Source organism: Hypomesus transpacificus, chromosome 3 (genome assembly GCF_021917145.1).
Source record: "Hypomesus transpacificus isolate Combined female chromosome 3, fHypTra1, whole genome shotgun sequence".
Lineage (NCBI taxonomy): Eukaryota > Metazoa > Chordata > Actinopteri > Osmeriformes > Osmeridae > Hypomesus > Hypomesus transpacificus.
In genome coordinates, this window is record NC_061062.1 from 5,398,235 (window position 1) to 5,425,347 (window position 27,113).

At 41.8% G+C, this 27,113-nt stretch overlaps 4 protein-coding genes across 5 annotated transcripts; 2 read left to right on the forward strand and 2 right to left on the reverse strand.

The window, feature by feature from the left end:
* Nucleotides 1–120: 120 nt before the first annotated feature.
* foxo3a (forkhead box O3A) lies at nucleotides 121–9,338 on the reverse strand. The gene is made up of 2 exons (XM_047015822.1): nucleotides 7,909–9,338; nucleotides 121–3,476 (listed from the first exon to the last, which is right to left on the reverse strand). Exons 1-2 carry the CDS (start codon nucleotides 8,452–8,454, stop codon nucleotides 2,160–2,162), a joined length of 1,863 nt encoding a protein of 620 aa, XP_046871778.1. The 5' UTR covers nucleotides 8,455–9,338; the 3' UTR covers nucleotides 121–2,159.
* A 132-nt stretch (nucleotides 9,339–9,470) lies between these two features.
* Nucleotides 9,471–15,293, reverse strand: afg1la (AFG1 like ATPase a). Of its 2 annotated transcripts, none has more exons than XM_047015835.1 (13): nucleotides 15,169–15,293; nucleotides 14,583–14,782; nucleotides 12,627–12,678; nucleotides 12,432–12,533; nucleotides 12,112–12,242; nucleotides 11,899–11,998; nucleotides 11,719–11,777; nucleotides 11,441–11,523; nucleotides 11,243–11,313; nucleotides 10,922–11,022; nucleotides 10,528–10,668; nucleotides 10,267–10,377; nucleotides 9,471–10,080 (listed from the first exon to the last, which is right to left on the reverse strand). In XM_047015835.1, the coding sequence occupies exons 1-13, from the start codon at nucleotides 15,287–15,289 to the stop codon at nucleotides 9,952–9,954; spliced, it is 1,401 nt and encodes a 466-aa protein (XP_046871791.1). In that variant the 5' UTR covers nucleotides 15,290–15,293; the 3' UTR covers nucleotides 9,471–9,951. The 2 variants fall into 2 exon arrangements, with proteins under 2 accessions (XP_046871791.1, XP_046871800.1); XM_047015844.1 differs by lacking the exon at nucleotides 15,169–15,293 and adding an exon at nucleotides 14,832–14,905 and having other exon boundaries at nucleotides 14,583–14,694.
* A 1,255-nt stretch (nucleotides 15,294–16,548) lies between these two features.
* LOC124464837 (sex comb on midleg-like protein 4) lies at nucleotides 16,549–21,720 on the forward strand. The gene is made up of 8 exons (XM_047016715.1): nucleotides 16,549–16,711; nucleotides 17,167–17,399; nucleotides 18,153–18,282; nucleotides 18,615–18,815; nucleotides 19,054–19,215; nucleotides 19,630–19,842; nucleotides 20,088–20,233; nucleotides 20,329–21,720. The coding sequence occupies exons 2-8, from the start codon at nucleotides 17,172–17,174 to the stop codon at nucleotides 20,452–20,454; spliced, it is 1,206 nt and encodes a 401-aa protein (XP_046872671.1). The 5' UTR covers nucleotides 16,549–16,711; nucleotides 17,167–17,171; the 3' UTR covers nucleotides 20,455–21,720.
* Nucleotides 21,721–22,399: 679 nt separating this feature from the next.
* Nucleotides 22,400–26,792, forward strand: vsnl1b (visinin-like 1b). Its single transcript, XM_047013788.1, has 4 exons — nucleotides 22,400–22,642; nucleotides 24,504–24,670; nucleotides 25,225–25,440; nucleotides 25,926–26,792. The coding sequence occupies exons 2-4, from the start codon at nucleotides 24,509–24,511 to the stop codon at nucleotides 26,121–26,123; spliced, it is 576 nt and encodes a 191-aa protein (XP_046869744.1). The 5' UTR covers nucleotides 22,400–22,642; nucleotides 24,504–24,508; the 3' UTR covers nucleotides 26,124–26,792.
* Nucleotides 26,793–27,113: the final 321 nt, after the last annotated feature.

Here is a 27,113-nt window from a genome sequence, read left to right on the forward strand (position 1 = left end):
TGCTTTGACACGGATTCACAAGACCTAGACGGCATTTCTTTTAGACCTGTCGATATGCGCTGGAAAAATCTTTAGCCCATGTAAAATCTCAATATTCAATAACAAAAGCAGCGTCAGTGCTTCAACCAGCTTTATTTACATGCACCATTTGTTGTATAACCTACATTACAATCCTTAGTGGGTATTAACATGGAAATACAAACATCATTATGAGCTGATGAGAAGTAGCCTAGACAATTGGCAGTGAGTGTTTTGTCAAAGACGTTAAAAGTCAAATTCGGGTTAATTTATCTAGATTGGTAAATTGGCCATCAACAAATACTCAATGTACATGGCGAGGTACTCCTACAACCAGTAGTGATATGAAGTTGACCATCATGGTATATGCCGAAATGAGTTAATGAATTAATAATTGTCACACCACAACAAAGTAGACATATAGCTTAAAGTCGTTAATTGGCTTCTTCAGCTCTCATTTTCTTCTCCTTGGACTAGTCTACGACGCATTTCTGATGCTACGCGGAATGTTTAACAAAGTGTGCCGTGTCTGCTTGCCTTCGTCACCTATCTTCCCCCTTCTGAGGCCAAGACTGCATTGAAGGAGAGCGGGCGATCTAACGCACCTATAGCAAAAGCAGCCTGCACCATGCACAGCCAACACAATTTTAACATATGTACGTGAAAGAAAAAAAGTAAAACAAGATAATTTCCCTGTAATAAAAGAGAGGATGAGTGAATGCAGAAAAGCTTGATTGCACACTGGTGAGAGCCAAATCAGGCAAATTCTCCATTGTAGCGATTGTAAACTTTTTTAAATGTTGCTACTATGTTATTATTCTTAGAACTACACGCTTAAAATGAAACCCCGCATGCTACGGCCTTACCACTGCTTCATTTACATTTTACCAATTTTGCAGACGCTTTTTGTCCAAAGCGACGTAAAGTGGTATTTGAACCTGCGACCTCTTCCTGCAAATTCTCCACTTCTATATTTCTTGGATAGAATTTGGCAAAAATTCAAGATAGTGTTCTACACTTTTACAATATTCATACAATGTATTTGTAAAATGCTGTACATGGTTTAACATACAATTATTTCACCACCTGTTGAAAATACTGATAACAAACATTTTCACTTGTTTCCCCTTAGCACCTAAAAACTAGCATGCTAGCTTCTCTCAGGCCTCCGTCTTCCATACCCAGATAATGTAGGACTCCATGTTATATTGACACTTTACATTGCCTATGGCTATGTAATGGAAGCCTTTTTAGACGGTGTGTTTTATTCTATCCATTGTGGTATTTCTTGAGGTTTCCAGTATTGCAGTGAGAAGAAAAGATGGGCAAGGAACTGGCAGGATAATCCCTTATGAACAACACTTTTTCAGTCAGGAAGGAAGTTCTCAGAATTATTACTAAAATCACAGGGACAGGAGGGCTAGTAAACACTTACAAATCACACTGTGAAAAAACTTCACGTTTAGCTAACATTGTTGCTCTTTACGACATTGCATGAAATGGTGCATGGAGGCAAGATGTTTTCAAAACATTTTTTTGTTCATTTCTTATTCAGCTAGGGAAATTCAAAAAAGAATCCTAAAACAATGTACCATTTTCTGCAGCTTGTTCAGTAAACAGGCCAGCTTCAGCAAGGAGGGCTGACAGCTGGTTTGGCAAACATTGTGTCGCATCAGGTACAATTAAGAGGATGTAATGACAGGCAAAGCAGGGTGAAACAATATTTCCATGAGTGTGATAGCTCATCATGTAGATGGGTCCCTGAGACTTAAAGTGTATATTTACATGTATTTCACATTAACCTCTACAAATCCATTCATTATAACGCATTATTATAACACCTCATGGTCACAATGTCCAGCGAACACAACTATGAATCTTGATCAAACTTTCTTTTCTAAAATATGGGACTCAAGAAATTTGCTAATCTCATCCATCATGCCTTTTTTTATACATTTAAAAATACAGTTCCCAATGTAATGCCCAATAATGAAAAAAAAAAAGTCACACTACCATATCAAACATCAATTAATGCTTACATTTTAAAGTTCTCTTCCCTCAAGATCCATAATTCAGGATGGTGAACTCTCGTTTTCTCCCCTTGTTCACCACTGTTTTCTCTGATGTTCTGGCATGACTCTTCAACTAGGAACCCAGCTCTGGGGGCTGGTTTGTTTGGAGCCAGAGAAGCTCCCAGAACTGATGTTAGCATTATCGCCAGAGACAAGGTGAGAATCGAAGCTCAGGTCTAGGCAGTCGGCATCCATCAGTTCGTTACGGATAATACTGTCCATGTCACACTCAAGGCTGCCATTGAACACATCTAAATCCAGATCTGTGTGGAAACGTTCTGGGCCAAGCTGCAAAGTGGAGTTCTTGCTGGGAGACGGCTGGAGATGCTGCTTAGCTTCATGGCGGTCAGAGTCGTTTGTTACTCCCAAACCCCCTTCAGCGGAGGCGGACAAGCCAGCTTGCCAGGCAGGACATTGGGCCTGGCCGACAGCTGCGGAGCCTGCCTGGGTGAGCATGACGGGGTCCTTACGCAGCAGCATAATGTTTCTCCTGGAGTTCTGGGAGCTGATGGACGTGCTTGCTTGTGATATGAGCGGGTCCGACTGGGTGAGCATGACGTTGTTGGGGTTGTGTGACTCCATGTTGAGCAGGTCCTGCAAGGTCTGTTCGCTGAAGCGGGAGATGCAGGAGAAGGTGGCTTGCTTGTTCTCCTGGATGGTCTGCATGGGGGACTGGCGTAGGCTGGTGACGGACGGCGGGCTGAAGACGGAGTTAGGGCCGTAGCTGCCGGAGGGGACGCCCAGACTGCTCCCCGAGCAGCTGAAGGTAAACACTGAACTCCCCTGCGCGTTGGCTCCATCCTCCTCCTCTCCAGGGGGCTTCTGGGACGCCGTCAGGCTGATATTGTCCAGGAGATCGTCCATCAGGTTGTCGGAGAGCGCGTCGTTGAGGTTCATGGTCCCGGCCAGGTCAGAGAGGCCGGTGGGGCCGGTGGATGGGGACATGCTGCTGGGGCTGGAAAAGAGCATGGGGGAGAGGGAGGAGTCGTCGTCAGGCACCTCGTCCAGCTCCAGGTTGGCATGGATGGGGGAGAGGCGGCCACTGATGGTGCTGGCGTTGGAATTGGTGCGCGAACGGAAGTCCGTCCAGGCGTCCAGCTCATCGCTACTGCGGGAGGTGGGGCTTCCTGTCCACTTGGACAGGCTGGACGAGCTCTCGGAGCTGGCTTCCTGAGCAGCCTGGAGGGAGGCCTTCTTCTTGGTGGCACGCCCCCTGGCGCCTTTGATGTACTTGTTGCTGTTGTCCATGGAGACGGCCCGTCGCCGCGGGGCTTTGCCTCCCTTGCCGCCCTCTGGGTTCACCATCCACCAGGAACTCTTCCCCGTCCCCTCGTTCTGGACCTTCACGAACCGGCTGTGAAGCGACAGGTTGTGCCGGATGGAATTCTGGAATGGAAAAAAAAGTATATTTTGGAATTGGGCATTTTGGGAAATGTACATGTTTTTTTTAATATTTGCGATATCATATTGGGCAGTATGCCTATGAAGCTAAAAGGAATAATACATTAGGAGATCACACTGCAGATGGAAACAAGGTAGTTCTTCTTACAGAGATATTCCTTCACATCTCCTTATGGTGACCCATTTCTAGCTGCTGGGAAAGTTTTACAGAAGTTCCCAAGAGATATTCTGAAGCATGTAGAAAATGAAAGAGCTGGAGTGTGTATGATCATAGACTGCAGCAGCAGAGGAGAGACCATACTCATCTCTGCAGAAAAAAGAGGCTGGCAGATGAGATGATGGGTTTGGGAAGCGGTCCCTTCTTAACTCCTGGCCAAGCAGCAACTTTATATTTATTCACTTAGCAGACACTTTCATCCAAAAGTGAGGCTTGAAAGTGCAGCAGATAATCAAGGGCTAGAATTGCACGGTTCTAACTGTATTACAGTGGTTACAATACCAAGGATCAGTCTGTGAAACAGTGCAACAATACATCTCAAATAAGTCACAAAACATACATGACAACTGAAAGTTTGACTCCAGTCTGAACCACAATCTGTATAGTAGACAAAAATAGGCAGATGCTAGCCCACTCTCCTCAAATATTGTACCGTACTATTGCTTTGTACTCTACTTAAGTGTCAGTAGGGTCCTATAGACCCTAAAGGCATGAACAGGAGGTACCATCTATGCAAGGTTATGGTAAAGTTAAGGTACTACCTTCACAATGTTAAGGTACTATCTACAGGTAGAAAGGTCAAGGTATTACCTACAGGTAGAAAAGTAAAGGTACTTACAGTTAGTAAAGGTGGGTACTATATGGGCTAGTCTCAGTCCACCATACTGTATAGTGCTGCAGTATGACTGAAACACTTCGCATTGGTTATTTTCATTACAGTATACCCTCCTGAATTCAATGCACAAACACAAATTCGGCCTTTGGAGGGCGACTAACAAAAACAATTATTTGGAACATGAAAGAACATTGGACAAGTTATGCTTATTCCTTCCTATAGTGTGATTCAACGGAATGACCTGCTGACATCAAACTTCTAGCAAAGCCTTTGCTCAAAGCCAATTATAGAATTAGATTACGCAGTGAGCACTTTCATCGCTTTGGAGCAAACAGGTGGTCTGAATCTTAATGCAAATAGATAGTTATCCATTTTCCTCCCTTGCCTATAATTGACCTGGAAGGGGAAGATTGATTGGATTGGGCAGCCACTCTGAACAACACTATAATTAATAGGTTTGGATAGACATCACCAGACCAGATTTAGGCTTTGCCCTTGATCTTAAATGTTGCTGACTTATGTTATTTGTATTCCAAGTGGAATACAGTAGAGAGAAGCCTGAATAGAAAGGGAAAATACCATGTTTCCTAGAACCTGGCAGACACATGCTACCCATTTATCAGTAGACCCACCCTGAAACATGGTCTCAAGCTAACAGACTTGACAGTTGTCACCCAGGTGGCTTCACTTACATGACAAACACAGGTACAAAAGGTCAAAATGTCTTCCTGCTAATTATATACAAGAAGGTTTGGGGTATTTCTCAAATGAACCTAACCAGTAAGCAGGCATTATCTGATGCAACACAATCGTGAACACTGGTGCAACAAAACAACAAATTATTAACACTTAAACTAAAATATTTTAAATTTAAGCTTACGTTACAATGTGGAACCTCTTTCATTTAACAATAAAATGCATACATTACAGATCCTGTTAAGACCAGACGGCCAGGCTGGGTTGACAACCTCCAGAGACCTCTAAAGAGAAGAGTCTGGTCCACTGCCAGTGGTCTTCAGCCCTGGTCCTCAGGACCCACTGTCCTGTATGTTCTAGAATGTTTCCCTCTTCCAACACACAATTTTTAAGCTCTGCAAAAGCATGACGACAACTATTCATTTTAATACAGTGTGCTGGCGCAGGGAAACATCTAAAGCGTAGTGGGCCCTCGAGCAGCAGGGTTTAGGGAGGACAACTGTTCTATATCATTAGATTAGTTAAGATGGCTAAATACTAGATTGTCGTAGTTGTTTTTATTCTGCGTTGTAGAATGACTCAGACATTCAGATTAAAAAAAAATGCTCCATGATGTTGGCCTTGCATTGCTACACAGACCAGAAAGATCAAACTGTCAAGCTACCTTCTCCCCTCCCCCTCCCGGCAGCGCTGCAGCAGCCACAAGCCTTGTTCTGATGAGTGACTGGAACTATGCCAGTGGATCCAGTCTGACTGCTGGAGTAAAACAACCAGCTTCTCTCACATTGACCTACATAGTGTACAGTCAGCTGATTGATTTTTCAGCTCTGGGCCACAGGCCAATGAGATGGAGGTTCAGCGCACCACAGCCAATGGCGAATCTACAACGGATTTAAACGTAGAAAAGGTCCCCATTATTGTATTTGCAATGGACTATTATGAAAAGCTAAGAAGGGATTTCACTCAGATGAGCCGTAGAAACTCTCAGGATCACATGACTCCAAGAGAAGAAGCAACCCCCCACTCCTGACCCCCATCACTCAACTCGTAACAGCTGACAGCAAAATGGGAACAAAAGTGGTTTTCATTGACAGTAAACAAACAAAAGGTTCTAAATCAGACCATTCTCTGAAATGGAACATAAACAGGACGGTCATCAACCTTTGTAAGGGAGGAACAGAATGTCTACAGTAGGCTGAATGAAAAGGTTGTTACATCCATGGCTGAAAACCGTGCACGGGACTCGTCTTGAATAAGATAAGTGTCATGTACCCAGAGGGAAGCCAGATGAGCTACAGTCTCAAGAACTGATTACTATTCCCGCACCTCATACAGGCAGTGCTATTCACAGACGGTCGCAACCCTCCCCAAGCCCCTTCACAAATGGTCAACCTGCTAAACTGCCTCAATCTGCCCCCAAAAAACTGACTGAAAAACAAGGAATGCTTATCAGCATTTTAAGAACCCTTACATTAATCCCATTTTAAATTAAAGGCTATCCGGTTTGCCTGTGAATTATAAATGCAAACTTCACAGACTGATATTGATCCTACGCATACCATTCATATTGACAAACACTGCACTGCTGTACATTGATACAGGGAGTCAGATAGCTGAGCGGTTAGGGAATCGGCTATTAATCAGAAGGGTGCCGGTTCGATTACCGGCAATGCAAAATGACGTTGTGTTGTTGGGCAAGGCACTTCAACCTACTTGCCTAGGGGAATGTCCCTGTACTTACTGTATGTTGCTCTGGATAAGAGCATCTGTTAAATGACTAAAATGTAAAATTATAAGTTACTCTTTGCAATTAGACATACTTGTATTCATCTGTACCAGATCACTTGTTAATTATTGGTTATTGTACTGTCCTTCTGTGCATATCAACTGTTTAACATACTCTGTTGTGACAATGCAACTACCAGTATGGGGTGAATAAGTCATATAATACATTTTACTGTGAAAACGACATGTCTAGAGGGGGTATTTGTGCACTTTTGCAACCAAAATAACACCACCTCGAGTGCCATCTCTCACCCTCAGTTGTTCTGGATTAAAAACCTATTTCCATCTTTTTATTTATTTATTTATTAACTCTCCCTCCATTTAAATCCCATAAAGCTACGAGCTTTCATTACACTCGATTCCATGACCGATGAATTGGTTCTCCAGGTCAAACTAATCCCTGATACCAACCAGGCACACTTGCATACAGTCCCATGTAGCACAACACGATTTGTAGATCCATAAAATAGGGAAACTTCACTGGGATTTTAATTATCACCATCATTATTATCATTATTATTTACACTATGTGAAAACAATCCAAATACATTGTTTTCCCGTTTTTTTGTGGTTTTATGAGTTGTATGAACTGAGCCTTTTGGAGAAGGAAGGTTACTTTGAAGAGTTATTACAGCAATTAAGCAGAAACAAATACAGTAACTAACTAACTAATCAAACGTTTGTATCTTTGATCTGGGCTGTTGGGGGTTATTTGGCAATAATGCAAGCAGGGACCATCCGATTTCTACCAGGCTGGCACACACAGCCTACATAACATAAATACACATCACCATCACATCTGGTTATCAGCCTAACACACTAACTCCCTTGCTCCACTTTCATGAGCCAATCTGGGCTTTATAAGGATGTCAAAGACTTATATAGTGGGCTTTGACTGCTATACACTAACCCTACATATTGTATTGATACCATTTAATTTTGATGGTTTACTTATCCACTCCAGATTAAAGCTAGTTAAGCATTCTCCAATGTTCACACTATGATGCAATGACAGATTGCACTTCCTTCAATTTTCATAAATTCTGAATTTATTTGGATCTGCAGAAATGTGTTTGACTATGTCACTACTGTACATTACTCACCTTCCATCCTGCGGAGCTGTTGCTGTCGCCTTTGTCCTTGAAGTACGGCACAGACCTCACCATCCACTCATAGATTTGAGACAAAGTTAACCTATTCTCTGGGGAGCTCTCAATGGCTTGGGTTATAAGGTCTGCATAAGAGTAGTTTCCCCAGGCATTCCTGCGGGTAGAGGACTTCCTCGGCTGTGACGCGGAGCCGCCAAGCGCTGAGACGAGTACTTGGGTGGCTGAAGGAGACCCGTCTTTCCTCTCCTCTTTGAAAGCTGGGTTCAGAACTTCTACGGGTTGCGTAGTGGTACGGATTTGGTCGTTAGAGATCTTTGTTTTCTGAGGGGTGACATTGACTGTTTCACTTTCGTCATCCTCCTCTTCTGGAATTACGTCGTTGTCGGTCGGTTCGGGCTTCCCTGCATCCGACTCAGGACGAGGCAAAGGCCAAGTACAAGACCTCGGCCTTTTCTGGGGTTCAAAATCTGGGTCTATAGCAACATCCAAAAGATGTTCATTGTGCGACGCTTCATCCATATTACGATACATGTTTTGCATTTTAAAGCAATTTGTCGTTAAAGTTATTATGAGAGCTATTAGTATTGTTGCATTACATTTATGTCATACATTTGGTTTGATTATACAAACAACATTTTCGGATGGCAAGTTTGCTCAGTGCATAATGAGCGAATATTGTCCACACTCCACACCTCCAGCTGAGTTGAACTCCACGTGCGTCTGTCTTATGCTGGAAGTCGCGATAGCCATATTCATAGCGACATAAACTACAAAATGTTACCTGCAATAGCACTCAAAAGGAGTATGAATTCCTTTATCCCTACTGTTTTTCGTCTCAGACCACAGCTCAGTTCAGTACAATTTGCAGAAATGTGTACAGTGTGCATGCAGACGTTTTAAAACTGCAGCAGCCTATTTTTGGAAACGTGCGGCGACGAGGTGGAAAAACCGTACGCAGTGAAGAGTTAACGCAGGGAAGAGGCAAAGCGTCGTTCTTTTACAACTTGCTCATTCTATTTCCACTACACATTGCCCATCGACAAATGTGGGCACCTTCACATTCCGAATGGAGCTGCCATCTTGACCATTTTCTTTATTATCCATGCAGCTAGCTACAGGACAGCTCCCAGCCGTCCACAGTAACATTAGCTCGGACTGTGAATACCTTCAAGGCGTTGATTCACTGCTGTTTCATTCTGTATATCCGCGGAATACATTTTTCCAAGACAAATCTTTCACTGCAGTGTGTCACGCTGAAATGCAGATTTTGGAATGTTTCTTTGCACACTCCTCGTCGTCTCATCCTGTGCAAATCTTTCATCGCAAATAGCTAGCTACAGCCCTACAAGGCCATCGCTGGCTGGCTGCCTGCCTTGCGACTATCCGTGCAAATAGTCCCAGCGGAGAAGGGAAGACCTGCCCCCTATATTGCACTGAGCAGATCGTCTTAAAGAGACAGCATGACAGGCAATTCATGTCCTCCAAATGACAATGTCCCAAGAAATATCATTACAATAAGGTATGCACACAATAACATGAAAGTATGAAACCGTGAAGACAATTTAAAGAAATGTAATACCTTTAACAAATCATTAAATGTCAACAGAAGGCTGTCTTCCATCCAACCTCATGACCTTCTAATGCACACCATTGGAATTTCATTTTCAAAGGTCAGAGTACATTTCCCAAAGCCCTCTTTCCGTGAGTAAATAGAAGATGTGCCAATAAAACTGCAATTCAATACTTAGCCACAATATGACAGTATTAAAAGCAAACATATTTAAAAAGTATAATTTAAGATGATCTGTACAGTACAGTCAGTTAGTAAAGTGCGATGGCAAAGTTAAGAAATGAAGTCTTAAAATAAAAAAACAAGAGCTGATTCCAGAAAAAATATTTAGCATGGGTTTGACTGTCTTCAGAGTGTAGTGGGTTTCATGTCATTGTTGCTGAGTCAGATATGAGAAATATCAGCGTTCAGTGCTGTTCTGTCCTGGCAGATAGGCTTCATGGGAGTGTGGCATCAGTCCTGAGTTGTTAGGTGGTGCTTCTGTCCCCCTCCAGCCAGTATTCCCCCGTCTGCATCTCTGTTAGCCGAGACAACGTCCTCTGGAAGGCAAACACCTCCTCCTCTCCGCTGAAGATCGACAGGCCACTGGATGAATCCTACTCATTCAGGCAACAACAAAAAAAATACATAAATAAGAGGTGTTTCAGTCATGAGGCCTCATCCATGAAATATTAAACTTGGTGAGATTCAGAACGTCTTGAGTACAAACAAAACAATCTGATTGCAGGAAATAAGAACAGTATTACGGAGTGGGAGGGTTTGGGGATGTGGTTCCTACGTACCCTTTTGAGCCCCAGGTCGTCCATCAGGACATGGCTTTCATCATGCTTGTCATGTCCCTCATGGACAAAGATCTCATCCAATAAATGGTCCGCAAGAATGACCACTCGCACCTGGAGCAAAGACCAGAAGCCTGAGCCATTTCCCATCCATACACACACTGGGGCTCCTGCATCAGTTCTGCACTGAATTCTGAATACAGGAAGGCAGGCTGACAGATAAACTCAAAATGAGCTTGCATAAGGTGTGTGTAGTTACTGTACCTTATGATCATAAAAGGCATCTATAAGTGTTATCAGGCGCCGTGCTTGAGCTTTCTTGTTCAGTGTCAGCAGGGGAATGTGCCGGATAAAGACTGTGTCAAACAGTCTGGACATCTCCAAGTAGTCACTGGCACCTAAGGGCTGAAAAACACATGAACAATCTGCCACAAATAATTATTTTGTCAATTATAATTTGATATAACTTCCCTCTAAATATATTGTATTCAATATAATACTTGGGGGACTAAAACTAAATGTTCAGAAACCTGTGTTTACAAACACAAGTTTTAAAATATGAATCAATATTATTATGTGATCACACTTGCCATCGTTTTTTTATACAAGACCATGATGAAAAAGGTGCGACATGACCACAGAGATTAGGCTGACTCACCCGGTCACACAGCTCCTCAAACGTACAGTCTGCTATGGTCCCACAAGTTCTGCTCAGATCCAGGTTCCGGCCTTGGATTTTAAGCCTCCTTGGTCTTGTGACTGTAGGGAAGAAAAATATAATAATAAAATTGTGACTGAAATTGTTTTGAACTAATACAACTACAACATTGACTTCACAACATGACAGATTTGTTTCATTTGATAAAGAGTACAAAAGGGATACATTTCACATGGGTGAGATGTTATTCACAAACTAAGTTTATATATGGCTGAGGCCATAAGATGATAGACGGCATTAAGAACAAAACAGCCAACTCACTGTCATTCTGTTTGAAAGCCAGCTCATCAAACATCTTGTCCAGTGTTGCCTCCACATCAGGTTCACTAGAGCTAAAGTAACATCAAAATACATTTCATATGAACATCAATTGGTTGCTGAAGATCAAAAAACAAATCAAATTTTTGAACACTGCAATAAAATATATCTATCCAGCGGTCTACCCCATGCACTTCTTACAGGTAGTAGAGTTTTCCACCCGATGGTCTGTTTCTTCTACGATAATCTATCCCCGAATCCAATCTGAGAGTTTGGCAATAATTCTGCAAGAAAGGAGAAGGGGAACTGCACAATAAACTTTGGAATAGGCATGGTTCTTCCTTTCCCATTAAATAAATCTAGAAGACATCACAAACAAAAAACTGAATGGCACTGAAAGAATAAAGGTATGGCAAAATGTGATGACTTACACTGAGTCATGTATCATTAAAGCATAATAAAACATGGAGCAACTTTACCTTCAACACAGCGATGAATGGGACAAAGTTAACCCTCTGAAGTCCATTCTTATATAAATCTAGAAAGACACAGACAGAGCATTGTTAATATTTACTCTGTCTTTTAAAATGTGGATGTACAGTCATGACAAACGGGATGCTTTAAGCATGCTGAATCCAGAGTGTCCACCTGCTTCTCACCTTCAGGAGGCCTGTTAGAAGTAGCCACAACCACAACACCATTCAGGAACAGGTTCTCAAAGAGCTGCTTCAGTATCATGGCATCTGCAATGTCTGTGACCTGAGGGATGGGATCAGAATAATAACTAATTCATCAACTGGTCAAACAAATATTGAATATTGTTGTACATATATGTATAAGACAATGTGAAATAATATGTCTACCTATCGTACCTGGAACTCATCAAAGCACAGCAGACAAGCCTCCATGCTTATTTCCTCTGCGACTGGAGCTATTGGGTCGTATGATTTGGCCATTTTCCCGGCCTTCCTCTTGGGCATACTCTGTTTCAGGCGATGTATTCCTAATTACACACAGTCACAATACATGGTAGTTTGCTAACAGTACTAAAAACAGTGTAAAAAAAATATTGTACCTTTCATTAAATTGAATGTAGGCTAATAACATTTATGTATGTATGTATGGCAAACATAGCTATGGTATCTATAGCTGACCACAAAAAAAAAAGTATATTTATATAAACTGAACTTACTTTTGTGTACGTCTAACATAAAGCCATGAAAATGAACTCTCTTTTTCTTAGCAGTCTCCACATGTGAATAAAACATATCCATGACCATTGTTTTTCCTGTACCTAGTGGCACAAAAACATGACAATGATTGAGCGTGACTTTTCATCGTAATTAAGTCAAGCAGATATTACAAAAGGGATGGGCGGGCGCCTTACCTACATCCCCGTAAATGTAGTAGCCTTTTGGAGGTTTAGGCTTTGAGAAGAACTGTAAGAAATGAAATCAACCATTTAATATGCAGGGACATCGTGGGCAATGATAACAAGTGAATGACACGTGCTTACCCAGTAGGAGCTAAATCTTTTTTTGCGTTTTGGACGTCCATATGGACGTCCATAGACTGACGGCGATGGCTGCTGATCTTTGCATGGATGGACGGACGGTGATGCTGTTCAGAGTGCCGTCCATAGAGGGAGCATATATTTTGGACGGCGTCATAGCCGTCCATATGGACGGCGATGCTGTTCAGAGTGCCGTCCATAGAGGGAGCAGATATTTTGGACGGCGATGGATTGAATGTTTAGCAGGCTGTTGAGCTAACAGAACTGCCGAAGGCTACCATAGCATGTAGCTAGCTACATTAACTTTGGATGACTCAATCTTTTGTCAAGTTAATTTGTATGAATTGCATGTTAGTGCAATATTTACGCCTTTATTCTGTTTTTTTTTACATAATCAGCAGTATGATCTCATGACAATATAGACTTGAAAAACAATATGTTATGGTTTGGGTTTGCCTATAGGCTACATTTATTTTAATTATTTCGAGAATTGTTAATAAAGACTCATTTAAAATGTTAACATTGTGTTATGACCCTATGAAATACATTGCCATTTAGGTCTTTTAAACCGTCAGTTTAAAGTGTTTTATGGGTGGATTTGAAGCCACCAGTCAGTAGCTCCAATCTTGCGCACGAACTTTGCGCACGGAGACAAACGCAAAACAACAAACACTCGCTTGGAGCGGAGACCAATGCAAAACACAATACGATGTGTTGAGCCAAACCAAAGCCGTCAAAGGCTACCATGAATGTAGCTACAGCAACCGTGGATGACTCAATAAGTTTTGTCACGTTATTTTGTATTAATTGCATTTAAGTGAAGGCTATATATTTACGCCTTTATTTTATTTTTAACATACAAAAGTAGGCCAATCAACAATATAATCTCATGACAATACAGACTTGAAAAACAATATGTTATAGGGTTTGCCTAGATATAGGCTACATATATTTTAAATATTTCGAGAATTGTTAATAAAGACTCAATTAAGATTTTAACATTGTGTTATGACCCTATGAAATACATTGCCCTTTAGGTCTTTGAAGCCGTCAGTTTAAAGTGTTTTATGGGTGGATTTGGAGCCACCAGTCAGTAGCTCCAATGTTGCGCACGAACCACTTTGAGCGGAGACAAATGCAAAACGTAATAGCCTATGGGCCTAACACTCCAAATTTTAAAATTTTAAATGAGTCTTTATTAACAATTCTCGAAATAATTAAAATATATGTAGCCTATAGGCAAACCCAAACCATAACATATTGTTTTTCAAGTCTATATTGTCATGAGATCATACTGCTGATTATGTAAAAAAAACAGAATAAAGGCGTAAATATTGCACTAACATGCAATTCATACAAATTAACTTGACAAAAGATTGAGTCATCCAAAGTTAATGTAGCTAGCTACATGCTATGGTAGCCTTCGGCAGTTCTGTTAGCTCAACAGCCTGCTAAACATTCAATCCATCGCCGTCCAAAATATATGCTCCCTCTATGGACGGCACTCTGAACAGCATCGCCGTCCATATGGACGGCTATGATGCCGTCCAAAATATCTGCTCCCTCTATGGACGGCACGAGGGACGTCCCTGCTAATCCATCGCCGTCCAAAATATCTGCTTCCTCTATGGACGGCACTATGAACAGCATCGCCGTCCATATGGACGGCTATGACGCCGTCCAAAATATATGCTCCCTCTATGGACGGCACTCTGAACAGCATCGCCGTCCGTCCATCCATGCAAAGATCAGCAGCCATCGCCGTCAGTCTATGGACGTCCATATGGACGTCCAAAACGCAAAAAAAGATTTAGCTGCCTCTCTGCTTACCTTGGAAAAGAGCGATGTTGGCTGGTTACTGTAACCTTTCAGTGTATTTTGCATCTCCTCCAGTTTTTCAATCACCGCTTTTTGCTGAGGATCCTCACGCAGTGCACCGTCCCTGATAAGACCGTTGTAATGTTTAAGTGGTCCACTGAAACCGGTGGCAATTATGCAGTTTTCAACCGACTGACCATTTGCCGTGTAACCTACGGATAGAGAGAAAGTCAAAGAAGGGAATACAATAGTGGCTTTTACCCTGTTAGACGACCTCGTCCAAAAACTGTACCTAACCATCCACAGACCATCCACGATCAAAGGTTGACACGCTGGCTGGCTACCTAACCGATGTTGCCTACTGCATTACAAGATCAATCCGAAGATGTCAACAAACGGTAAGCATTTAGATGTAACATTTCGCTGTTTTAAGGTGACAGACATCACCGCCAAAAAGAAACCTCGTAGAAAAACAGATGTGACACAACACACAACTGACAAGAACTGCCACTCAGTTGAAATAAAGGTAATTTGCCAGCTAATGCCTTAACTAGTGCTGCTGGACAACATATTTCACTCGCCAAAATAATAGTCTCACCTCGTCTGGAAATGTCCTTCATATACATTGTTATCGTCCTTGTAGAATATTGCATTTTCAAGAGAAATCGTGTAGTTGGCAACACCAAGGGCGACAAATTTGAAACCATGCACGTCGCCATTTTTGTTTTTAAAAGAAATGTAACTTTATTAGCCAACTAGGCCATGACAGACATTAAACAGCATCAGAAATTACTGTAGAGGGCGATGTTTGCCCTGGGCAGGTATTCACTGGAATCCAGTGATTTTTACCCTTTCTTTAGCAACATCAATAATGTACAATATTTAGTTTGTGTAGATGACTGTATCGCGCTAGACTCGAGTTATCATCATTATCCTCTCCTTTTGCATCCCTTGGCATCAAAGAAAAACCTTTTTAGTAATAATAGATTCATTTTCAATCATGTATTCTGCAACTCTATTGTTTTAATTAAACAATATTATGTTTAAAATGGTGACCATTCTACTGGATGTGATAGATTAACACAACAGTAGAGCCTCACAAAGAACATAATGTGTGATGCAGAGGCAGATGTTATCCACTACACAAAAGAGAAAGAGAGAGAGAAGGGAAAACGAATATGGTGAGAATATGGGCACACATTACGTATGCAATTAATTTTCTATTGTAATTAGCAGTGTGAGGATGTCCTCTGTCTAGGCTAATTATATCACTCTGTATTAAGCCTCAGTTGCACATGCAAACCATGAGAGGGTGTTTCAGGCTTGTTGCCATGACAACAGCGGAACGTTTCCTAGAACTGGTACATATATGCACACACGCACACGCACACACACACACACACACACACACACACACACACACCAACAACCCCCCTCTCCACACAGACACACACAAACACACGTTATATTACAGTGGAATACGCATTGTTTGGAGACTCCACTGTACGGTCTGTTCAAGACATTGGAAGCAGAGAAACAATAATAGAGAACATTCATAAGGACTGAGCTAATAAGGGACATACTCTCCTATCCATATTTATCTGGATGGTGAGTGCATATTGACCATTCAGTGCAATTGTTTCCATTGTGGTGCTGCCTAGGCTATACATATTCAGCTGTAACATGCAACGGTGTTTTAACGTAATTAATGTAAACAGTTGGTTACAGTGTTCACGTCCTGCTTCATAACTGAAACATCCATGCACTTGTTTTGGGAGGTTTTTATTTTCCAGCATTGGCACTTGGGGCTGTTTTTTAAGATTAGGGTGAAAGCTGTCATCGTAATGGTAATTCATAGCTGTGTAGCCATGGTGAAGTCAGTCCCTCCCCCCTCCCTCCCTCTTCCTTGGCTGCTGAATGCATTAGTCTAATGAGATGTCTGCAGCCTGAATGCCGTGCAGCCGCCCAGCATCGAGTGCCGAGCTCGGACACAGAGGCAGGCAACAGATAAGAGCAGGGTGCAAGATGGCTTTCCCAGCTTGCTGAGGGATTTTGCCGTAAACCTTCTCCTGCTGTCCATGCTTCTAGGATACTGAGACAAAGGGCTTGGCTCTCAGGCGTTTAGAACTAGAAGGCGTCAGGTAACGAAAGCTCCCGGTAGTCGCTAGTATTTGACGGGATGTATGATATGCGGAGGCATGTTTTATGTTTGTGAGTTTTATGCATGGGTGCCTTTTGTGTTGCTGGATTTTGGAGCTTCAAATGTTGTAACTGGCTGCATTGCTCTGCTGGATACACACAGCATGCCATTGATGCCTTTATGCTAATGTTGTTATGCTAATTTATCATCTTCAGATGAAGTCATGATAGGCACTGTGTATGATAAGGCACTGTGTACTGTAAATTGATTTCTGAGTAATTATTTTGGCCTGCACTGTTCAGTAAAATGTTTTATAATAATAATTAAAAAAAACATGTAGACATGTATGTATGCTTCTGTTTTGCTCTGTTTTTATATTGTGATGTTAATCACAATATACATCCCATCAAATATGTATGATTGATTTATCTGTAATCATTTGTCTCTTATCTCCAGCTCAAATGAGTGTACCTGCAGCAACAGCACAGAAAGCAGACAGCAACAGTGAAATGCAATCGGCTGCAGTGAGTCCGTCGTTCATTCCCAGCCAGCCGGGCAAGATACCAGGCAGGAAGAGAGGGAGACCCCCGCTACGCAATGTTGCCAAGATGGATTTTCCAAATCGCTATGCTGAGTCTCTCCCTCCCTTGAAAGTGCCGAAGAAGAGGGGCAGGAAGCCAGGTTTCAAGGTCAGTCTGATGGGGATAGTAGTGGGAGCCTGTTTTCAAAATGCTAATGATGCCCACATCCCACATGTCCTTCAGATTTGGTGTGATTTACCTGTTTTGGTGCGAGGAAGTGGTATCACCAACAAATGACTGCTGTGTATGTAAAAATACTTCGTAAATATGAGTGATTTTGTTGTGTAAACACACCAGCAGTGGTATTCCAAGTTGTGCACTATGCCACAGATGGTCTACGACAATGTCATGTAACATTCTGTGTAAATATATCAGCTTAAGCGTCTTAACTTTTAGAAGCCCTAAAGCTCCATACATTTTTATAGATATAAAATCTAAGTTTATTGATCAAATACATAGTACACAGGATGAATACTTTGCCATGAAAAACTTTTTTGTGGCTACTTCAACAGTGCAAAAAGTATTACAAGTATGAAACAACAACAAACAACACACAATTAACATAAGTAAAAGTAATAAATAATTAAAATAAGTAGATTGTGATCGAGTGATGTGACTTAAGTCAGTGTCAATCCTCTTTGAGGCAGATAGCAGTGTGTAATTCATATGTAATTAATTTGCAATAATAAACAAGACAAAAAGTCAACATGGCATACCAGTATATAACATAAAACAGATTTACAGTACAGTGCACAAACTGGAATACAATCTTTCACCAGAAAAAACATAGCAGTGTGACATGCAATAGTGAACTAGTAAAACAATCAGTACAGCAGAAGTAACGTGTGTTTCCACCTGCAGCTGAAGCCCAGGATGGGGATGACCCCGCTGGCCATCTCCCCGCCCAGCAGCACCCCAGAGCCAGACATGAGCTCGATCCCCCAAGACGCCGCAACCATCCCCCACTCCGCCACACCCCAGGTGCTCACAGGTGAGGCCGGCAAGCCCAGCTGGGCCCTGTGAAGGTGCTATTTTTACACCGCTTTGGATCAGGGTGACTACGAAATGGCACAACGTTAATGTAAGGGATTTTGTGTGACCATGTGCTGGTTCGGACAGGACTAAAGATTCATGAACGTTTAACATAATCAAGCTTTGCCACGTGTATAGAATGACCCATATTGCTACATTGAGATATTCAAATCAGGAGACACTTTTGAATTACCTGCAACTGCCCTGCCCACCAAGGAATACTTTTTTACCAAATAGGAACAGTAATCCGTAAGGCTATCAGTGAACACCTCTTTTCTCCTCCCTCCACAGTCTGTATCTACATTAACAAACAGGCCAACATGGGGCCTAACCTGGACAGGAAGAAGGTCCACCAGCTCCCAGATCACTTTGGGCCTGACCGGCCCTCGGTGGTGCTACAGCAGGCCGTCCAGGGCTGCATTGACAGCGCCTTCCAGCAGAAAGCTGTGTTCACTCTGCTCACACAGGGCTATGGAGGGGAGAAAATATCAGGTAAGCAAATGTAAATCACACTGTGGTTATGTTCCAGTAGTTATTTTATCATTATTAGAAGTTATTCAGTAGTTAAATATATAGTTATATTCTATCTATAAACTTCAGTAATTTAAGGTACATAAGAGTATGATCATCCAACCTTCATTTATTCAAGGCATAGATCCTATTCTTTTTAATATAAACACTGGAATTATGATACATGACTTTCTGCAATACTTTCATGTGTTTTTCTCAGCCACGTTTGATGGGAAACAACACCTATTGAGTCTCCCTGTTGTGAACAGTATTGGCTATGTACTGCGCTTCCTGAAGAAGCTGTGTCGCAGCTTGCACTGTGAAAACCTCTTCAGTGACCAGCCCATCACCCAGCACAGCTCTGGCTCCTACCACTCCGATGGTAGCACTCTCTCACAATGACCAAATTATCCAATGTTGGAGTTAGAACAATGTTGCTGTTGCACTGTCGTAAAAAACAGACACTGACTGTTAAAGCTAGTCCATGACTAGAAGATATCTGCAGCACTTAGTAAATGCACTATTAGTACTTCACTTGGAATAAAAACTCCTGCTAAATTAAAATAATTGCACTGTTGTACTACACATGAGTCATGACACAACTAGTCATGTGCTTATTTCAAAACATCCCTGAATCTTTTTCAAGTGTAATTCCTGTCAATTCAACTGCCCACACTTTACGTACAAGGTATTAAATTCACCTCACTTTAACATTGATATCACTAATCAGTAAAGTGATATGAATGGAATAGAATTGAATACTATATGAATACTTAGTCTTTTGTATCTCAAACAGCAGAAACGTTGATGGCTGAGGGGTACCTTCTAGACCCATCAGACTCCAAGCAGTACTCGGGGGATCCAGGTGACTCCGCCTTCAGCTCCATAAGCTCCACCTACTCGCCAAAGTCCTCGTATGGGTTCCGCTCGTCCCAGCAGTTCCCCAAGGGAAGTTGCCGACAGACGTCCAGCCCCAACTGCAACGCTTTCATGGAGACCAACAGAATTGGTAGGGAGGGATACAGGCTGAGGGAAACCAATAATACCAAACTTAATAAGACAAACACAGTAATCATGGGGACAAAAATAATTTTGACCTGCCCTAAAGCCACTGTAAGCCACTGTTCTGTCATAACCCTAGAAAATATAAGCAGAGCTTTCAAATTCTTTCCTATTCTATCTTCCTGACCTCCGTTCATATTTCGTTCTTTACTTATAAGTCATTCATCAGCAGCTGTGTCCCCTGCTCCACAGGTTACAACCCCTCCCCTGAGGGCCAGGAGTCCAAACCGCCCCCCAGTAAGGACCCCTCCGCCTGGTCTGTGGAAGACGTGGTGTGGTTCATCCGGGATGCAGATCCCCAGTCCCTGGGTCCCCATGTGGAAGTCTTCAGGAAACATGTAGGCCTGATCACAGCATCCGTACACAGCAAGCGTGTGGTATGTGGGGCTGTCATCACCATCAACCAAACCTAACTTCTTCTTTTTTTCTACAGGAGATAGACGGAAATGCTTTGTTACTTCTGAAGAGTGACATGATTATGAAATACCTAGGACTGAAGCTCGGGCCAGCCTTGAAGTTGTGCTACCACATCGACAAACTGAAGCAGACCAAGTTCTGAATTTTGGTTCTTTTTATTTCCATTTCACCAAATGGTGGGACTCCACAGTGTATTATATTGCTTATATAAGTTTTGCATTTCAAGACTATAGTTTAGTTTAAAGACAACTGATCAATGGCTCTCTGGTCTAAAGTTGTGAATATTACCTTTCTTATTTTGTTGAATACAACATGTAGAGTCATTACTGATTATTTTATTGACATGGAAGCTGTTTTGTTGACAGGATAGATAGAACGCTGAAATTATTTGTGAAGAAACACATGACTAAATCAGTTTGAGATGTGATGACTTGAAACAAAAATCTTTAAATGCACATCCTTTGATACACAGTTTTTCTTCAGTTTCCGATATTGGACTTAGTCCCAGACTGTGAAAGATTCTGAATCTAGATTCTAGAATATACATTCCAGAGACTAGAGTCTAGAATCTAGATTCTCAATTCCTAAAAATAATTTTACTCTAGATCTAATATGTAGCTAGAAGACACCCTTATATATTAATTAGCAGAAGCATTTAATTCATGCAGAAAATGTTTGGACTTATTCTGTTATTAGCTACACAGAATTAGCTCACGTTTAATTAAATTTGTACACAAAAACTGTAACCATCATATAGATATACTAAATTGACTGTCTATATGTCTATATAATTTTATTAAGAGTAGTGTAAATGTGTTTAAAAACAAACACACAATGCCTGTTTGCTTCGGTAAAAACACTACGTTTGACAAATCAAGATTATATCAAGTATCTCCACTGCCTATACACACAGTTATAAAAACTGATAGATATCATTCACCATTCCTGTAAATGTCTTTTACCATGTTATTATTATATAGCATGGCAAACAAAACTAATGAAAAGAAAAAGGTCATAGAAGAGGAATGTCACGCTGCAAAAACGTTGGTGACTTCCCAGGCTATCATATAATATTTCTTTTGTATGCCATTTTGGCGTAGAATATGCATCCTTTTCACAGTATTAACCTTTGTAAGTGAATGCTGCTGTAAAAGATATCGACATGATGTACTGTTCCATCATGCCAAGTGAGATCAAGCTGAGACAATGCTTTTTATGATCATTATTTATTTTTTTAAATCATAATGAACACAGTGTCAGAGGATCCGCTGGATTAGTAAAGACAGGTGCTAATGTTCACAATGTGGTTTAAAATCTTGTTTGATTTTGTGTTGTGAAGTTTACATGAAAACAATTATGTGTGTATTTAACCTGGATGTATATCGTATGTGAGTATTAAATTAAGAAAACAAAAAATGGTTAAGTCTTTGTAGACGTTCGATCTTTCTTCTCTGAACAAAAGTTTTCTTAATGATAACCCCCATATCTTCATCTTCAGTCATATTTTGAAAAATGTTGCCCTCGAGCTATAGGCTATAACTGGTTATGAGTGGGTGCAATTGTCATAAGAGTGACCTGGGTTCAATCCCTTGTCAGTCACACAGATGTCATGGTTCGGATATAACCCTACCCAAAACAGACCATCTAAGAAGGGTGTAACCGAGGTGATTCGGAATAACCAGCCGTTGAGATGTAGCCTACAGTGTGGGCTACTGTAAGACCACTACGTGTTGCTCTCCGACCATGTGTCCTCATGGTCAAATGGTAGACTTGCAATCGTGCTCTAAGACCTGTGATCAGTACCATGGGCACCTCTGAACTGAGGATGGAAGTGTAATTATTAGAAGAAAACCCGAGTTTTAAGCAATATATTTTCCCAGTAATATTACAATGAATCGGGTTTTTGAGCAGTTATGCTGTGAATCTATTGGCAAATTAATCCTTATATTTAGGCCTATTCAATGTTGTTTTTCGGACCTGGATCACAACACATTGCCTTGTCATCTTCTTACATCCAATGCTAATTAATAAACCAAACAGTGGAGCAACACACAAGCAACACTGAATTTAAGATCAATTTGTGATGCACACGGGTGACGACGTGCCCTAGTCGCATAACATAACCAAAGACTAGCGTGGGATCGGTCCCTACTGCGCCTCCTCTGGAATATCATCGGAAAATCGTGATATCCGGCATTTCTAACAGGAATTTATAGGGGATAATCCCATTTGATCAAACGCAATAACCTAGAGGTTATTTTCCCAGTTTATTCAGCAATAGCGCAGACGTCCATAGCAATAGGCTATAGCATCACCAACATTATACAAAGGTAAGAAGTATTGCCTGCATAGACGTATGTTTTATCGGTATCGAGCATGTTTCAAATTCTGGATCGCTTATGGCTCGAATAGGTCTAATTTATAACGTAACCTTGTTTTTTGTGTACATTTGTTTCATATTTAAAAAAAAAACATTTGGGGAGAGGTTTGCCATTGTGTTGTGTAGAGGTTTGTCACCTGCGCAACCCATAAAACGAAGGCATTACGTTTTGCCTAAAAAATTTGAAATATTGTGTGGGGGGGGGGGGTGGGAAATGTGTCCTGTTAATGGATTATTATTAGATGTAATTTGTGTTTTTGTTAACTCTTATACCCAACAAGGTGTTAAAGATCCGTCATCAATTCTGCAATATTGGTGGTCCAGATTTGGCATCTTTTTTACACGATGCGCATGGTAAAATGTCAAGAGAAATACACGAAGGCACATTAGAATATGACATGCATTAACAGACCACTGCGTCGTTTCCATCGGAATGCGGTTGCATCCTCCTTGTCCGGGCAGTGGCTTTAGTCTACCACAAACCAGAGATGTGACTACTAGCGTGTGGAGATCAAAATTGCTCCTAATAGCCTACTTATTTTTTCCTCATTCATGTTGTTGCTGACGGTACGTGTTGTGGAAGGTATCATGATAAACAAATTAGGTAATTTAAGAGGGGCAAGTTGACACCTCTGACACTGAGCCATGGCCTTAATCGCCTTCCTGTGAATTTGTTCGTTTTGGCATCTCTGCAAAATGTTTGTCCTCAAGGTCATTCGATGCATTGTATTGGTCTTGGCTCATTAAGATACTATTGTGTAACATTTATCTTAAGCCACTGCTTTAGCACGAGTTGCATCATCTAGATTTACGTCTGTAAGGAGAGGTGGAGAGAAAAATAAAAACGATCTTTAGACATTTTAGAATGCATTGCAACACATTTTTTGTATGTAGAGCAAAAGGCCTGAGCCACTGCATGCTTGTGGAAAAGCACAGCTTCCTATGAGGTGCCCTCTGCAAAGGGGTGGTTTCTTCGTCTTGCCCTGCAAAGTGCTGTCAGCTTTGTGTTCTCCCTCACTGGATATGAAAGAATGATTTGGACTGAGGTTTTGCATAAACCCTTACGTCATAAACAGTGTTTAGTAGGATTTGCCATTGGCTCAGTTTGTCATGTCGAAAAATATGGATACTTAATAGTCAATTCAAGCTGGTGAGTCTGGCATCATTACTTCCCAAGGCAAGCTGATTCCCTGTTGAATCGTTGAATAATTAGCTGTTGGCTGTGAATTACCAATCAATGATAAAGGACACAGCCTTGTGTCAGACAGAGGAACCCTAAATAAGCAGACAAGTTGCTGTCTCAGCCTGAAGCTTTGGCTTCCTTGCCACTGTCTGGCGGCACGATTTGAGGAACATGATAGCACTGTAATGATGGAGACACTTAACGAAGCTGCATTGCTGGCCGCAATCCGGACCAGCGTGTGCTGTCGTTCCAGAGACCGCATCTACGGAGCAGAAGCAGACGGGAGGTTGGACAGAGTTGGGCTGAAGTGTTGGACACAGTGTTAATCAGTGTTGGACATAAATTGTACTGTGGTATATCTGATCCTGATGGCAGTCCACTTCACATCAATACACTGTTTTAAAAGGCATGCTCTCACCAAGGTGATGGGTGCCAAGCTTCATCCTGGAGAACATTGATTGCATGTTCAGGGTTGATTGTGTCGAAGTGTTGTCGATGCGTTGTGACAGGGCTGTTATTAGGCCTGTTTCATTGAATAAAATGGATAACTGTGATTGGGTTCTGGTCATGTTGTAGCTGGGTTCTGGTCACGTTGTGGCTGGGTTGTTCACCTGTGCTTGACCTGCAGGAACCATGGGGAAACAGAACAGCAAGCTGACTCCTGAGGTGATGGAGGACCTGGTGAAGAGCACAGAGTTCAATGAGCACGAGCTGAAGCAGTGGTACAAAGGCTTCCTGAAGGACTGTCCCAGTGGCAGGCTTAACTTGGACGAGTTCCAGCAGCTCTACGTCAAGGTGAGTACTGTCTATCTGATGCAGTTCTATGTAGAGGTGTAAATTGTCTGTGTGATACAGCTCTATGGAAAGGGGTGTTCTCAATGTGATGCAGCTCTATGTGAAAGTGTGTACTGTACACGATGCAGCTCTATGTAAAGCTGTGAACGCTGTGTGATGCAGCCCTACATCAAGGTGAGTACTATCTATGCGATGCAGCTCTATGTAAAGGTGTGTACAGTATGTGTGATGCATGGTTACTGTTCTTTTTCAGGGTAATCACAGGGCAATGTTGCCTAGCACTGTAAGGTTTAGTACTAGGTCTTTGAGGATATTGTATTCATTTGTAGAGATAGTTTTTAAAGGCCTTTCGCACTAGACTGTGATAATCTGGAAGCATTACCATTGCATCGATTAGCAAAAAGGATCCTTTGTTTCCCTTGAAATGTTATGAATGCTTAAGCCTTGAAATGGAGACATGGCACAATCCTTCAGTAGGAACCATTATCAGACACTATAATACCTCTGTGAAAAATTGCATTGTCTAATACTAGTGGCGCTCTTGTCTGTTGCAGTTCTTCCCCTACGGTGACGCCTCAAAGTTTGCTCAGCATGCCTTCAGAACCTTTGACAAGAACAGCGACGGAACCATTGACTTCCGAGAGTTCATCTGTGCCCTGTCCATCACATCGCGTGGCAGCTTTGAGCAGAAGCTCAACTGGGCCTTCAACATGTATGATCTGGATGGCGACGGTAAAATCACACGGGTAGAGATGCTGGAGATCATTGAGGTGAGGATCCAGAAGTTTCACATCTTTTTCCCATTTATTTACAATTTGTAGAAGTAAAGGTACAGTGGCATTCTTGGTCCGGCTCCTCTCGATTGTTTCCTAGCAGTCTTTCTTTTTTGCATTTTTTATTTTATTTTGATAGTAACAGTTAGACAGAGACAAGAAAGGTAAGGAGAGAGAGAGAGGGGATAACATGAAAGGAACCGCCCAGGCTGGAATCAAACCCAAGCCCCTACGACAAGGCTTTAGCCTATGTGGTACTCACTCTACCCGGCAAGCCACCCATATGGTTCTGAATCTTAATGTCTACATATATAACATGCTGATACTGGTCTGATTAAAGTTCAGAGAACCAATAATACAAAGTGAGTTTCAGTATGACGTGGTGCTGATGAATGGTCCAAGATTACCATTCAAACCTTGAGCCTTTGAGTGCGTGAGTTCAGCAACAGCCTCCTTCACCCCTGTGTCTTGTCTGTGTGCAGGCCATTTACAAGATGGTGGGCACGGTGATCATGATGAAGATGAACGAGGACGGCCTGACACCAGAGCAGCGCGTGGACAGGATCTTCAGCAAGATGGATAAGAACAACGACGACCAGATCTCGTTGGATGAGTTCAAAGAGGCAGCGAAGAGCGACCCGTCCATCGTGCTCCTGTTGCAATGTGACATGCAGAAGTGAGGCTCGCCGCCCTGCCGTTGGCCTCGGCTCACTCCGGACAGCACCACACATTTCAATGTCTCATTTTCAGTTCAGTCATTTCCACAGGAAAAAAAAATGCTTGGACTATTTTTCAATGGACGCGCTTCTTGTGGTTGTATGCATGAGAATGTTAAAAGCTGACTAATAATAATTTTGAATATGGCTATATACAATATCACACATTTATATTTCAAAACCTACCAATGTGAGTTGTGCAAAGTAATCCTGATCATTCCTATTTAACTTCACTTTAGCTTGTACCTCAGTGATGTGCTGCATTGACTTTTGTTCCTGCAGTATTTACGGTAGAATCCATGTGCAGCAGCTACTGTCTGCTTTACTTGCTAGTAACAAACAATAATTCCTATGATAATTGTAACTGTCTCTACTATACAGAGTTCTTGAGCCCGCGGAAATAGAGACTGCTGTCTGTTCCAAATGGTTTCAAACGTTGGAACTGGAAAGTAGGTTCTTTGCATGCATGTGTTAAGTGTCAAAACTATAATCTCTTTAATTTGTTGCATCCTTAAGTGGGTATCAAAAAGTAGCCCTCTAAAACACGTTTGGTATTGTTGCATGGGATGTACAGTAGTGAGTCATCAGACCAGTAGTTTGTCTCCTGTGGGAGCATGTCCCCCCCTTACCCCCATCACTCCCTCCCCCTCCTCCCCCAGCACTCCCACTTCTTACTTATGTGTGTGTGCGCCACTCAAGTTCTTGAAAGACAGCTATTTGGTCCTGGTTGTCATCTGTGGTGGAGAGCAGTATTTTTATTAAGCGTTATATTGAGTTTTGATCCAGCAATATGGAACAATAGAAAGAAAGATTAACAATTTCGAGATGATGCTTCACTCCCCATCTTTTGTTACACTTCTGAAATAAAAAAATAAAAAAATAGGCAAACGCCAAATTACTACCACCAATATAAGGCTTCCATCATCACAATGCTGGATACCCTATTACAACAAC